The sequence below is a fragment of the Spermophilus citellus genome, assembly GCF_964194105.1.
Source record: "Spermophilus citellus genome assembly, chromosome: 15".
NCBI classification, from domain to species: domain Eukaryota; kingdom Metazoa; phylum Chordata; class Mammalia; order Rodentia; family Sciuridae; genus Spermophilus; species Spermophilus citellus.
This window is the reverse complement of record NC_138195.1, coordinates 61,310,971-61,326,209: the sequence shown is the minus strand read 5'-3', so window position 1 is coordinate 61,326,209 and position 15,239 is coordinate 61,310,971. Positions and strand designations below refer to the sequence as shown.

Below are 15,239 nucleotides of genomic sequence, written 5' to 3'. Positions count from 1 at the left end.
TGGCTTTTGGGAAGTGATTGGATCAGGATGGCTGTAACCTGAATGGCCTATTGGTAGGTAATGAAAACTGTAGGACCTAGTTGAATGGAATGGGTTCTTGGGAGTGTGCCCTTGGGTACTGCTCCAGCTTGTCTCTGGCCCCTTCCTCTCTGTTTCCTGACCACCACAAGGTAAACAGCTCTGCTCCTCCATGCCCTCTGTCATGCTGCTCTGCACTGCTGCAGGTCATAGCAATGGAGCCAGCTGACCATGGACTGAAAATTCTAAAAATGGAAACCAAAATAAACTTTTCCCCTTTTAAGTTGTTATTCTCAAATATTTTGTCACAGCAACAGAACACTGACTAACACAAAGATTTTGCCAGAACATGTTTTCTAACTTCCTCTTCCTTGCTGTTTGGTTAGACTTCATCTTCTCTCTTTCTTTTCCTCTCCTACCTTCCTTCACTATGGCTGTTCCCTGCTGTTGTGTAGTACAAGGGGTGACCCCTAATAGTTATTCCATCTAGAGCCAGCTCTACTGTGGGTTTGGTACTAGCCTATCTCCATACCCCAGAACTCACCTTTCTTTTGATAAAAAAGATGGTACATGAAAGAAAGTGGCGATTGTAACTAAGAAGGCTCAGGCAAAGCTTTTTCTATTAGGCATTCAACATTAAAGATCTGAAATGGTCCGAACATCCCATGTCTAATTACCATAAATGCTCTTGTACTTTAGAAAATAAAATTGCTTAATGGTAGCAGCTGAAGAATCGCTAAGGGAATGTTAGGAAAAACTAACTCTCTGACATAGACTGCTATCACAATGGCAAGAAAGTACCCACTGGAGGAACTTTGGAATATGACAGCTCTTGAATATTTTTGCCTTTTGTCTTTTTCTTTTCTTCTCTGGAAAGCCAGGCGTGATCCTTTACTTTGAGTTTTCATAACTGCCTGAGGTGGTGGCTGCTGAATATTCTCTCAGCTTTATTTCCTTTTCTTCTACCCTGAGAGAAGCACTTAGGTTCCAGTCAATGGGGTGGAAAGGATAGGATTCTCGTGACAGGATGACTGGTTAAGGACTTGGAAAGTTTCATTATTGATAAGTCAGTGCCCTGAAGGAAAATTGGAAGGAAGCTGTTTGACTTTGCTTCTGGTTAAAGGGGCTCTCTGAACTCCACCAGGCATAGAAGGTAGCTGCCTTTTGCCTGCAATTTCTAAGTCTGGAGACAAGTCATTGAGAATTCATTCTCTGCATTTACAATAACTTGTGTTTGAGGTGCACAATTCCCAGAGGGAGGGAAAATGCTAGTGTATATTGTATAAAAGCCAAACTCTTTCTTCCTGTGCTGTGTGTGTGTGTGTGTGTGTGTGTGTGTGTGTGAGAGAGAGAGAGAGAGAGAGAGAGAGAGAGAGAGGGAAGGATTTTAAGAAAGAGTGGTTTGGGCTCATGCAAACTAATTCAGACAAACAATTTTTTTTTTGCCAAAACTTATATTTTATGGAAACTCTACATTAATTAGGCCATAAACTAATTTCTAGTAAAAATTTTGTTTATAGTTGTTTTTGAAATCAGCATATTTTCTAAAGCAACTCTTTGGTGTGGTATTATTGGTGACAATAGAGTATTAGAACTAAAGGATTTACAACATCTCTCTCCCCTCCAGCCTCCTGTCCTCCCCTGGAAAGTTCTCTAGGAAGGCACGTTCATGTGGAATACACAGAAAGTAAATTGAAAAAAGCCACGTTTGGCAGTTGGGTTTGAACTTGAGGTCGCTGTCCACTGAACTCTGGTGAAGCTGACTGGACTGTATGAGCATGATTTCTATTTTCTGCCAGATAGATAGTTATATCCAATCCATCATATTTCCCAGCCACAGGGGATTATAAGTACAGAGAAAGAGAGGGAGGAAGAGAGAGGGAGAGGAAGGGAGGAGAGAGAGAGAGAGAGAGAGAGAGAGAGAGAGAGAGAGAGAGAGAGAGAGAGAAGAGAGAGAGAGAGAGAGAGAGAGAGAGAGAGAGAAGAGACGAGACCATAAGAATGCTCTGGTTTCTAATCTAATGCTTAACATGACTAGGATGCAAATGCAGCTGTTGGATCAGGAGGCTCTGCTGGAGCCAGAAAGGAGAGAAGGCAGAGCCACACCCAGTTGCATTGTATAGCAACCCCATCCAGTAGTGAAAGTGGCCCCAGTGCCACCCTGCAGTCTGACAATCAGACCAATCCCAATAGTCACCCTACTTCCTGTGTGTTTGCAATTGAATGGGGAAGAAGTGAAGATGTCCCTGTGCATATGTGTGTGGGGGGAAGTGAGGAGCAAGAGACTCTGGAGCCTTCCCTCTTTCCTCAAACCTTTTGGGAGACCTTAGAAATCATCTTGTTCTACCTGTACATTTTGGAGAGCAGAAAATTTTAGGAACTCACCATTAAAAGATCCCACAAATTGACAGACTATTCCATTTTTTAACAATCATGACATGGCTTGTAGGATACAATGTAAAGTTAGGTGTTTATAAAAAAACCTTTTTTTTGAACCTATCATATAGTCCTGAACAGCAGAGAAAAAATCGTTATTATATTGCAGATACAATGAATATTTTTCTTTGGAGTTTGGGCTTTGCCACCATGTCCACTGAAGTACTTAAGAAATCAAACTGACTATATTGAATGTGGTGGTTTTAAATGCTTACAACTGCCTTCTACAAACCAATGTCCTCATTTAGCAAAACTGTGGAGGTGGATGAGGCAGAATATTTCCAACATACTGTTCTGCAGAATAATTTAATAAAAATAAAGTTGGTGAAGCCCAATTATTTCTACTCTTGTCTGAAAATCAAGTGAATGGTCTGAAGCATGCCTTCAGGAACTAGTCCCACTAGGTGGAATTGACATTGCTGTGATTCTCTTTTTATTTCTGATTATTGAATCTATTTATGACATTACCCAGGAAAGATTTTGGCAGAAGAGACATGAGTTGGGAGAAATTAGTGAGTAAGTGAAGAAAGTTTACCCTATGTAACCAGTTGGTCTGAAATTGCACTGTGATCCAAACAAAACAAAATCATTATAAGTGGAAATTCCACAATTGCAGAGTTTAGTTAGATCAGTTGATCTCTAGGGAGATTGAGATCTGATTTATTCCTCACATGACAGAGAATTTGGGGTGCATTTTAAATTCATTAGTATCAACATTGGGTATCCTAAAAGATGCCATTTTAATCCATATTAATCATAAAATTAGACCCTTTACCCCTACTTATTTCAATTGTGAGAGAAGATTTTTAGCATCTGTGTAAGTCAACAGTAGGGGACATGAAATTGTAGCTTGAGAAATCTTGGATCTTGGATCCAGATTTTCAAGTTTAAGTTGAGAACTCACTTAAATGAGTTCGATGACTCAATTGTTTTTGTAGCCTATGACAATATTTCCTAATATTTCTTAGATAAAGGACCTTGGATAAGTTTTCCTTTTTGTTCTACAGGTTTTGTTTGTTTGTTTGTTTGTTTTGTTTTTAGGTTAGGATCTGTTTACCTATGTCAAGAATAGGGTGGTTAGTGATGATCAGATAAAAAAAAAATACTAAACATGGAGCTTGGTACATGTTAAGCTCAGTAGATGCTGCTGGTTAAATATCCTAGCTTCTGGCATGTCATATGAGTTTAAAACATTAGCTCCAGTTACTTCTTTTCCACTTTGAATTCATCAGTCTACTCCTCTTAGAACCATACTGTTAGTGATAGCAACACTCATTTTAGGCTAATTAAATGTTTTTATAACCAATGTATCTTTTATGTTTTATAGATGAAATCATCAAATAAGCACAAATATTTCCTGTAAGTCAGATCCCCTCAGCACAGTCAACAGAATCCTTGACTGGGGCCAAAGATCCAGAGATATTCCTCCATGTGCTAATACTTAGAATAATGTAATTCTGCAACCTGTATACTCAGAAAAATGAGAAATTATATCCCATCTGATTTAAATGTATGATATGTCAAGATCATTGTACTGTCATGTGTAACTAATTAAAACAACAACAACAAAAAGATTTAGTATCAACTAAAAAGTAGAGATAACTACCTGATTCAGATCTTAAATACAAAGGTTAAAAGCAGTGTTTGTCAGTGGGACAAAGGCTCAGCAGGTGCCAGGACCATGTCTTCTCTAATGTTTGTGCATTTAATCCCCCTTTAGGACCAAGATAGTATAGAAAAGACAGAAACCATGCTGGATGGAAGAATCCTAAGAATTTTTAAAAACCATTTTATAAGAAAACTATATTAGGGAAAAGTTTATCTTCTCTTAAGCATCATTCAAATATTTTCCACCTATAAATTATATATATTTATTTCTGTACCAATTATCATAGCATTTTCTCTAATCTGGCTCTGTACTTAAGATGTTTAACATGTCTGCCTCATATTAGACTCAAATAAAATTTTTGTGTTTTATTAATAAAAGAATAATATATTATATTGAAATCTTCAGAGTCTGGAACAGTCAAGGATTATTTTCATTAAAGGTTTTTTGGCAATGCAGCTTGAGATGAACTAAAATGAGGACTCCTGGACTTAGAAGCAAGCTAAGCATTTCTGGAAACCATATCAAATTCTTTCATCTAGTAAAATATTGTCATTATGAGGATGAGCTGTCTCAAAACCCTGGTGATGAGACCCTCTCTTGGCAAGTTCCCCTTGGCAAGTTGCTAGGAGGTACCACAACTCTTTTCAGAGGGGTTTAGTGAACACTGAGGGACACAAACAGACTATTCGAAAGCAAACTTGCCAATTGTCCGGTCAAAATGCTTTTTTTGTTGAAAGTAAGGATTTAAAAAATTGCATGCAGAATGAGCCTTAGAATCAGTGTCCATCATGTTCCCACTCCACTCACTTTCTCCATTTAGTAGACATTTCTTATATGCCAGGTGCCACACTAGCCCTTTTGATAGATCATCTAAGTTTATTCTTATAGTGACTTTGGCATGCATTATTACTTGATTTAAATAAATATATTTTTAGTTGTAGATTGACATAATCCCTTTATTTTGTTTATTTGTATGTGGTGCTGAGAATTGAACCCAGTGACTCACATGTTCTAGGCAAGTGCTCTACTACTGAGCTACCACCCTAGACCTATTACTCGATTTTAAACTTAAGAAAGCTAAAGTTATGAGAGATTAAAAATGCAGTTCATAAGTGTCAGAGTTCAGATTTAAACCTAGGTCTATTCCCAAAGACCAAGGTCTTACCCACCATGACAATGCATTGCATGTGAGTTTGGGTTATATGCTTTGGGTGAATGGAGGTCTTTTTATTCAACATGTTGTGCAGTGCTGTTTTGTAGTCAACAAGTTCTAGGACAACTGAGATAGCCTTAGAAGTATAAATTTGAGAAAAGGTTTTCCTTGCCTATTGTTTCAGTTTGTAAATCCTGAAGAAGAAATTCTAGAATATTTGGATAATAAAGTTTCATCTAGTGCCCTCAAACCAGCAATGGATCCATACTTGAAGAAAATACTATTGTTCTAATTCATTCACTCACCATGATGTATTCAATGCCTGTCTGTCATGCATACTTCTATGTACCTTTGACAGAATAATGAGCAATATGAAGAAGACTCAGTCTCTCCTGGTATTTCTAATTTATATTCGAGTTCTGAAAGCTCCAAAATCATACTAAACATTCAAAAAGGAATGGAATCTGCTAGTTAAAACACTGCAGTAAAGATGGTCCAATGACTCAATATTTTTTGTAACCTACGATAATATTTTATGTTCATTCCTTGAGTCTAAATAAATGTTAGGAATACAGAAATACTAATATGTTTCCATCAACAAATTTATACTGGTTGGAAGTAGTGGTATAAAACAGGTTCAGAAGTCACTCACGCTCCAGACGTGCCACACTGCTTGTATTGTTTGTGACCTATGTTGGTGCATATGGTAATCATTGAATTCTTAATGTATCTTCAATGTAAGTACAGATGGGAGGCATTATCCACTGTTTGCTTCTGTTGTAGAATTCAGATAAATGTGTCCAAAGGTTCTCTGATAAGTAAATATGAGATTATATAGGGTTTTTATTTGTTATCACAATCAAAACAAAGCAAAACAAAACTTTAAGGAAGTTCTGAAAGCTTCCTTCTCCAAGATCAGAAAGAAGACACTATAAAAACTACTCTGAGAGGCAATTGGAATATACTGATTAAGCTCAGAGATGTGCAGAAGCTAGAATACCTGTGTTCATGTGTTTGACTCTTCCTTTAACCAGCAGTGTGACCTTGGCTAGTCACTTAACCACCATGTGCTTCAATTTTCTCATTTGTGAAAAGTAGATGATAAGAATAGTACCTGTCTCATGGTTTCCCCATGAAACCCAAATAATTTATGGGTAAAGCATTTAGAAAGGTGCCTGGTGCACAGTGAGTGTTCAATCAAAGTTGGATATTATGATCATGGATATGTGTGATCCTCCTGACTTCTATCTTTAATGTGTTCTCCAAGATAAATAATTGTGGGTCCTTATAATAAACTATGTATTTAAGATTAGTCTGAGTTCTATGTCTTACTATATTCCCTACCCCACCCCATGCCCATGATATTGTGAGATGCTCCCAGATAGAGAATCAAGGAAGGAAAAGAAATAGTGTGTGTTGTCTTCCACTTCTATTGCTAAATGTACCATTGCCTCACAAGCTTGGAAACTTAGAATTCTTAAAGCAGTCTCATTATTTAGGGAGGAAATAAGACAGGCTGAAGAGCTATACATTTTCTTTGTGTATACAGTAGAAGCTCAGGCCATTTGTTACCTTGGATTTGCTTAGGATTCAAAATGGTTTTTTTTGGGGGGGGCGGGGAACAAAAAATTCAATAACACAATTAGGATCTATTGAAAGTGTGCCTCTTTTGTATCTATAAGGGGGAACTGGGTCTCTAAAATTGGTTTAGGTAAAAGTCTCTCCTAGAATTCACAAGCCTCAGGCACCTAGTGTGGAAGCAGTATATAACTGTGTGTAAAACTACTATTCTTTCTAAATTGTGCTTTTAAATGTTCCGGGGACATGATCCCAGTCTGTAACCATCTTTGCTAAGCACAGACTATCTAGCAATGGTCAAGTGTGATAGCAAGGAACTCCTTGAGCAAGAGGAGGATGGTTATTTGAATGAACTATCAACATGATTCTTTAATATGCTTTTGATCTGGGAGACAATAATTGTGAGAATAAACCATTTTGGGGAAACTCTTGGGGGATTTCAAACATCTTGGTTTGCTGTTCTGATACAGAAAAAGGAGAATAGAATTATCACAGATAATATAATTCACATGAATAGATATCAGTTCTCTACCCATAATGAGAATCTTTGGTGACAACTTGTCCCACTTTAGTTCTGTCAGCAGAAGGTTATACCATATATTGGAAAACATGAACTGCAAGTGGCTAGGAGAGAGAGCTTCATCCTAAGGAAAGGATCTTTTTGAGAAAATAAATATTTTCCTGAGATAAAAGTTTTATTAAGTGACAAAGGTACTGTGCTCTACCTAACACCATACCTTTTAATTATTATCTCAGTATAACTCATTTACTGTGTGACCTCGGGCCTTATCACTTCTGTGCTTTAGTTTCCTAATATATAAAATGAGATTAGTAATAGCATCTATTGCATGGGGGCTTTTGTAAATATTAATTGGATTAATATATGAAAAAAATTCTTAGGATAGAACCTACTTACTCAACAGTAAGAAGTCCAGAAGACTTTGCGTTTATGGCAACCATCCATTTATGTTTAAAAAAATAGTGTGTTTAGTCAATGAGGTACATTATTCTAAGAGTTTGAAGCAAAGAATCATTAAGAACTATGGATATGCACTTTATCTCATTTTCCTCCATTCTCCATGTTGAATTGAAATTTATTTTTTCTTGTCTGCACACCCACAACAGTTGTGGACCTTTGAGAAAGAAAACGGTCTGTGTAGGGCTAATCTTTTATATTTAAAGCTACTAAACTGTGTAAAATCTCCCTCACACACAGGAGAGACTCTAACTGATGATTCATTTTGTTAGTCAGTATCTCTTATCCCCATAAGACTTTAGAGTGGCATTAGAGAATGTCTCCAGGTGGCTACATACACTGTTTTGGTTTTTAGATGTAGACCTTGGCTTTAGAAATTCAGTAACACAATTAGGATCTATTGAAAGTGTGCCTCCTTTGTATCTATAATAAGTCTCTCTGCTTATTGTTCCTGGAGAGAGAGACACAGGTTGCATTGTTCTTGTCACATCTATCTTGAAAGAATGTTTGACAGACTAAAACAGTACAATAGCTAAGAAAATGGTCAAGTCGTATTTTGATGACGCAAACTTCTAATATTTATTTTATTTAACGGAACACAAGGAAGAAGCCTCTATTTTCATATCAAAGATTTATATAAGGTGATCAAACATCCTTGCTTTCTCCTTCTTGTCCCAGTTGTTTTGAGGTTTGGTCAACTTTTCTTCTCTGCAACCTAAATACCTGAACATAAATATAAGAACAACTTATAGGAGAAAAAGTTGATTTTAGATTCATGGTTTCAAAGGTTAAGTCCATGATTAGCTGGTCCAAGATGGAAGCAGAGCATCCTGGTGAAAGTGACCGGAAAGCTTCTCAGCTCATGGTAGCCAGGAAACAGTGAGAGCTGAAAGCCATGGACAAAATATAATCCTCAAGGGCACAGCTCCAATAACCTACTTCCTCCAGCCATGTCCTATCTGTCTATAGTTACCACCCAGTAATCCATTCAAATTATTCATCCTTTTGGTTGATCAAACCACTGATCAGGTCACAGCTCTCGTAATCTGATCATTTCACCAGCGAACATGAATGCATTGGATACCATGTTTCCAATACACAGCTTTTGAGGGGAAACTTCATATGCAAACCATACAGGCTCCTATCAAGAGCACCATAATATGGGAAGAGGAAGTCCTACTTTTTCCATAGGAGCTGGATGAAAGGGAAATAAGATGGTTGATTCAGCCAACCTGCAGACACCCATGGTGTAGGGAGAACTCAGCAATCCTCCCTCCTGCACCTGGTATTCTGGCTTCTCTGGATTTGCTTCTATGCTGCATACACTATATAACAGACTTGATGTAGGGGTCTAGGTCCTTCTCTTGTCCCAAATTTTCTAAAGGCCTTCACATGGACAGTCCTCATGGGCAGGTAAGGAATACCAGAAAGTACGTGAGGAACTCACTACCCTAGGAAGGGACCAAAAGTATGAAGTGACCACTGCTGAGGGACCCATACTGATGCAGTAGAAAAGCTGACAAAGTGTCTTTTGACTTAAGGAGGGAAAAACTGTTATCTACTAGCAAGCGATGCATTAAAGTATCAGAGCTACAGTGTAGATTTGTGCCATCAATACAGAATTAACGTTGTCAAGGTTAAGCAAGATAGAGGGAAATTGAGAGAATCAACCAAGAGTGAAAAGTTATAATCTAAAGTTACCCTGCATAATAGCATTCATACTGTGTGGAAGACTTGCCACTAAGCCATGGGGGATACACCCACTCAGTCTGTCTCAGTTGAGCTTCCTCCTGTGAATCACAGTGCACAGAAAATGATTAGCATTACTCTTTTCTCAATTTTCTTAAGAATTATATAGAATATTCTGCAGGTATAAGAAAGAGGTTAATTTGTGACACAATGGATGCCTTATGGTGTTAGTGGTTAATTCTCTCAGGTTAAGAAAATGCTTTCCCATTGTTCTTGTTACTATATGTCTCAGGGATGGGTAATAACATAGACCTCCTATGATTGACAATGACTCTTCAGAGAATAGGATCTGTTTTCCTCATCCTCCTGACTTACTGCCCAAGGCAAGAATTGAAGTTTATAAATTGTGAATTACCATTCATTAATTCTAATAAAATCTATTAATCTCTTCTTCTATATGAGGCACTCTGCCAAGAGAAGGGCATAGAATAGTGAACAAGAAACATAAAAACAAGTTATGTTGATTGAGTGCTGTGAGGAAGAAAAACTTCAAGGGAGCTAGAGAAAAAGAAAAAGGATGAATAGGGGAGTAAGGATGGCAAGTGTTTTGGAAGTAATTAGACTTCAAATAAGGATGTTACTAAGCACATGCAAACATTGCTCCAACTTGTCTGATGCACCCATCTGGCAGATGATGGTAGCCATTCAGGCAGTGTTTATGCATTTATGTGCAGAAGTAAATGTTACCTCTCTGCTTCACAGTTGTTTTATAAACACAGCATTATCCTTCTGGGGTTACTTCCTTGATGCTGGGAATCACTGTATGGTTGGTACACAGAAGAGAGTTTGGGACTTAGCTGACATGCAATAATGTTGAACAAGATTAATGAATAAATAAAAGGAACTTTTAGAACAAGAGGATGTTGAATTTGTTGCAGTTGTAAAATAAATCAGCTCCATATTTTCTCTATTTATTGTTGAATTTGGGGCAATAATAAAACTCTCTCATTTTTTTTCTTGATCTTATTTACTGAAACCAAAGCAATTACAAAGAATGTAAACTCCTGAAAAAGTTTTATTTCTCCTTCCTATAAAAGCAAAAACATACCAAAGCAAAAAACAAAAATAGGAAGGCAAGAAGGGAAGGCTATATTTTGGTGGGAGTGAATTGTGTGTGCTGGTCTTAGCTGCGTTGTTTCAATTCCAGTCACATACTTTTGCGGTGATACAATATTGGACATTTGACCTTAGTTGCTGTCAAATTCTGATCTATTCCTATGTTTGTACAGAAGGATCTAGCAATATTTCAGGGCTTTTCTCTTGCCTTTCAACAATTCTGAAACTTATTTGTGACAAAATTTCATTACCTTCTAAAAGGTCTGTGCTATACATATAAAGCAGTCATTTTAAAGTTTCTTGAATTTTGTATTGGAATAAGAAAAATGATATACTTATTAATCTGGTAGAATGATATGTAAATAATTTATTTCTGTGAACTACCCATGCGTAAGTTTCTAAGGAATTGGATCAAATGGATATTAATAAGTAGAATGAAACTTTTTTCTTTTATTTTTTATTGTAACTTGTTATATTTGACAGAAGAATGCATTACAATTCATATTACACATATAGAGTACAATTTTTAATATCTCTGGTTGTATACAAAGTATATTCATACCACTTGTTTCTTTATACATTACTTAGGGTAATGATGTCCATCTTATTCCACTGTCTTTCCTACCCCTATGCCCCCTCTCTGCCCCTCCCACCTGTTTGCCCTATCTAGAGTTCCTCTAATCCTCCCATGCTCCCCCTCTCAACCCCATTATGAATTAGTCTCCTTATATCAGAGAAAGCATTTGGCATTTGGTGTTTTGGGATTGGCTAACTTAAATAATCATTATGTTCTCCTACTCTATCCATTTACCTGCAAATGCCATGATTTTATTCTCTTTTATTGCTATAATATTCCATTGTGTATATATACCACATTTTCTTTATCCATTCATCTATTGAAGGGCATCTAGGTTGTTTCACAGTTCAGCTATTGTGAATTGTGCTGCAATAAACATTGATGTGGCTGTGTCCCTGCAGTATGCTGTTTTTGAGTCCTTTGGGTATAGACTGAGGAGTGGGATAGCTCCCTCAAAAGGTAGTTCCATTCCCAGTTTGCCAAGGAATCTCCATACTGCTTTCCATATTGGCTGCCCCGTTTTGCAATCCCCCTAGCAATATATGAGTGTGCCTTTCCTCCCACATCCTCACCAACATTTATTGTTGTTTATATTCTTGATAGCTGCCATTCTAACTGGAGTGAGATGAAATCTTAGAGTAGTTTTGAATTGCATTTCTCTAATTGCTAGAGATGTTGAACATTTTTTCATGTATTTGTTAATTGATTATATATCCTTTTCTGAGAAGTGTCTGTTCAGTTCCTTGGCCCATTTATTGGTTGGGTTATTTGTTTTGGTTTTTTTTTTTTTGTTTGTTTGTTTTTTTTTTTTGGTGTTTAGCTTTTTGAGTTCTTTATATACCCTAGAGATTAGTGCTCTGTCTGTGCAAGTGGTAAAATTTTGCTCCCAAGATGTAGGCTCTCTATTCACCTGATTGTTTCTTTTGCTGAGAAGAAACTTTTAAGTTTGAATCCATCCCATTTATTGATTCTTGATTTTAATTCTTGCACTATAGAATTCTTATTAAGGAAGTTGAGGCCTAATCTGATATGATGGATATTTGGGCCTGCTTTTTCTTTGATTAGGTGCATGGTTTCTGGTTTAATTCCTATATCCTTGATCCTTGATTTTGTGCATGGTGAGAGATGGAGTTTAGTTTTATTTTGCTGCATATGGATTTCCAGTTTTCCCAGTACCATTTGTTGAAGAGGCTATCTTTTCTCCAATGTATGTTTTTGGTGCCTTTGTCTAATATAAGATAACTGTAATTATGCGAGTTAGTCTTTGTGTGTGCTAAAGAATTAAACTTTTTAATAGACTAGATATGTTAATCTTTAGAAGAAAGATAGCCATATAGTAGTGGATTCTGTCCTATTATGAGTTTGATTCTACTGTGTCATGGTAATTGCCAACAAATGGCTTCAGGCCCACCCAGCTTCTCTCCAGTGTGGACAAGTAAACCTCTCTTGACCTCAGGAGGGTAACTGAGTGTGACAACTATTATTGCACTATTGAGTGGTAATTTTTAATTAAGTATTTTTAGTACACAAATTAGTTTCTTTTGAGTTTATCTATGACTTAAAAAGTATTAATAAAAAGCATAATTTTGTGATTTCTAAAGCTGTATTTAATAGAAAAACAAACTATTGCAAAATTTTCTCTCTCTCTCTTTCTTTCTTCTTCTTCTTTTTTTTTTTTTTTTTTTTTGGTGATAGAGTCTCACTGTGTTGCCCACAGGCTGGTCTCCAACTCCTGGGCTCAAGCAATCCTCTTGCCTCAGTCTCCTGAGTGTTGGGACTATAGGCACACACTACTATGAATAGCAAACACTTAGCTTTTTTATAAAAAAAAATCTTTTTTTTTTAGTTGTTGAGGGACCTTTATTTTATTCATTTATTTATATGCAATGCAACGAATCAAACCCAGGGCCTCATCCATGCTAGGCAAGCACTCTACTACTGAGCCATAACTCCAGACTGCTGGTTATTTTTGATGAAATACTACTAGAAGAAAAAATAGTTGCAAGTCCTCATCATGTTGGATTTGATTTTGAGTTCCTTAACCAGACTCCTAAAGTGAAAGAAATAAAATAAAAAATCAATAAATGGGATGAATTCAAACTAAAAAGCTTCTTTTCAGCAAAGGAAACAATCAATAATGTGAAGAAAGGACTTGCAGGGTGGGAGAACATCTTTATTACATGCACATCAGATAGAACACTAATTTCTAGAATATATAAAGAACTCAAAAACCTTAACACCAAAAAAAAAAAACCAAACAAATAACCCAATAAAAAAATGGACTAAGGAACAATTAGTTCCTTAGTCCATTAATTAACAAAATTAATAAACAATTTTAGAATAGGATATACAATCAACAAATATATGAAAAAATGTTCAATATCTCTAACAATTAGAGAAATGCAAAACACAACTACTTGACAATTTCATCTGACTCGAGTCAGAATGCCAATTATTAAGTATACAAGCAATTATAAGTGTTGGTGATCATGTCGGGGAAAAGGCACTCTCATACATTGCTGATGGCACTGCAAATTGGTGTAACCACTCTGGAAAGCAGTGTGAAGTTTCCTTTGAAAACTTGCAATGGAACCACCATTTGACCCAGTTATCCCACTCCTTGGTCTATACCCAAAGGATTTAAAATCAGCATACTATAGTGACACAGCCACTTCAATGTTTATTGCAGCCCAATTCACAATAAATAAACCATGGAACCAACTTAGATGCGCATGGATAAAGAAACTGTGGTATATATGCACAGTGAAATATTACTCAGCATTAAAAGAGAATAAAATCATGGCATTTTCAGGTAAATTTATGGAGTTGGAGAATGTCTTGCTAAGCGAAGTAAGCTAATCCCCCAAACCAAGGGCTGAATGTTCTCTCTGATAAGTGTATATTGATCCATAATGGGGGGATTGGATAAAGTAGAGGGGGGCAGGGGAAGGGGCATTGGGGTAGGTAAGATGGTGGGATGACACAGACACCTTTATACTAGATACATGTTTGATTGCACAAATGTTGTGACTGCATCATGTACAAATGGAGAAGTGAAAAGTTATGTTCCATTTGTGTATAATGAAATAAAATGCATTCTGCTGTCATGTTTAACTAATTAGAAAAAAAAGAATAAAAAGCTGGTTGTTTTGATGAAATAATTAATAATTTAAAAATAGGAAAATATCTGAAAACAAAATCTGTATGCTCCTAGCTTATGTTCCTATGGACTTGTGAGAACTGGAATTTTTAAAATAATGCCACAATATAAACAGAATATAGGGGCTGTGGTTGTGGCTCGCGGTAGAGCACTTGCCTAGCATGTTCAAGGCCCTGGGTTCGATCCTCAGCACCACATAAAAATAAAATAAAGATATTGTGTCCAACTACAACTAAATATATATATATATTTTAAAAAAAACAACAAAAAACAAAATATAAAAATAATCTTTGCATTGCTCCAGAATTAGAAGTATACCTAATATTTAGATAATATGTGACAAAGAAAAAAATTTCTTGTATTGAAATATTTTATACCTAAAACTTAAAACAAAAACATGAGATTAAATATATATTTTGATCATATTTTAAACTGAGATAATTTAAATTCTCTAGTGATTGCTACCTTTTAAGGTAAAATATTATGTACATTTCTAGCATCATTTGTCATAGTTGAGTGACTTCTTTTTTTCTGACTATATTAATTTGACCATGAATTGTTTTTCACTAGTGCCCATCTATAGAAGATACCACCATAAAGCCCAGGACCAGACGGATTCTCAGCTGAGTTCTACAAGACCTACAAAGAAGAATTAATACCAATACTCCTCAAATTATTGCATGAAATAGAAAAGGAGGAAACCCTTCCAAATTCATTCTATGAGGCTAGTATCACCCTGATACCAAAACCAGACAGAGACACATGAAGGAAAGTAAACTTCAGACAAATATCCGTGATAAACATAGTTGCAAAACTTCTCAATAACATTATGGAAAATTGCATCCAAAAACATATTAAAAAGTAGTGCACCATGATCAAGTGAAGTTCATTCCAGGGATGTAAGTTTGGCTTAACATACAGAAATCA

General features: G+C 36.3%; 1 protein-coding gene across 1 annotated transcript in view; it reads left to right on the top strand.

The window, feature by feature from the left end:
• HTR7 (5-hydroxytryptamine receptor 7) overlaps nt 1-15,018 on the top strand; it is a 129,517-nt gene extending 114,499 nt beyond the window's left edge. The window contains exon 3 of the mRNA XM_081268206.1: nt 14,883-15,018. Coding sequence (XP_081124332.1) covers nt 14,883-14,895 — 13 coding nt within the window. The 3' untranslated portion in view covers nt 14,896-15,018. The remainder of the gene's footprint in view (nt 1-14,882) is intronic.
• Nucleotides 15,019-15,239: the final 221 nt, after the last annotated feature.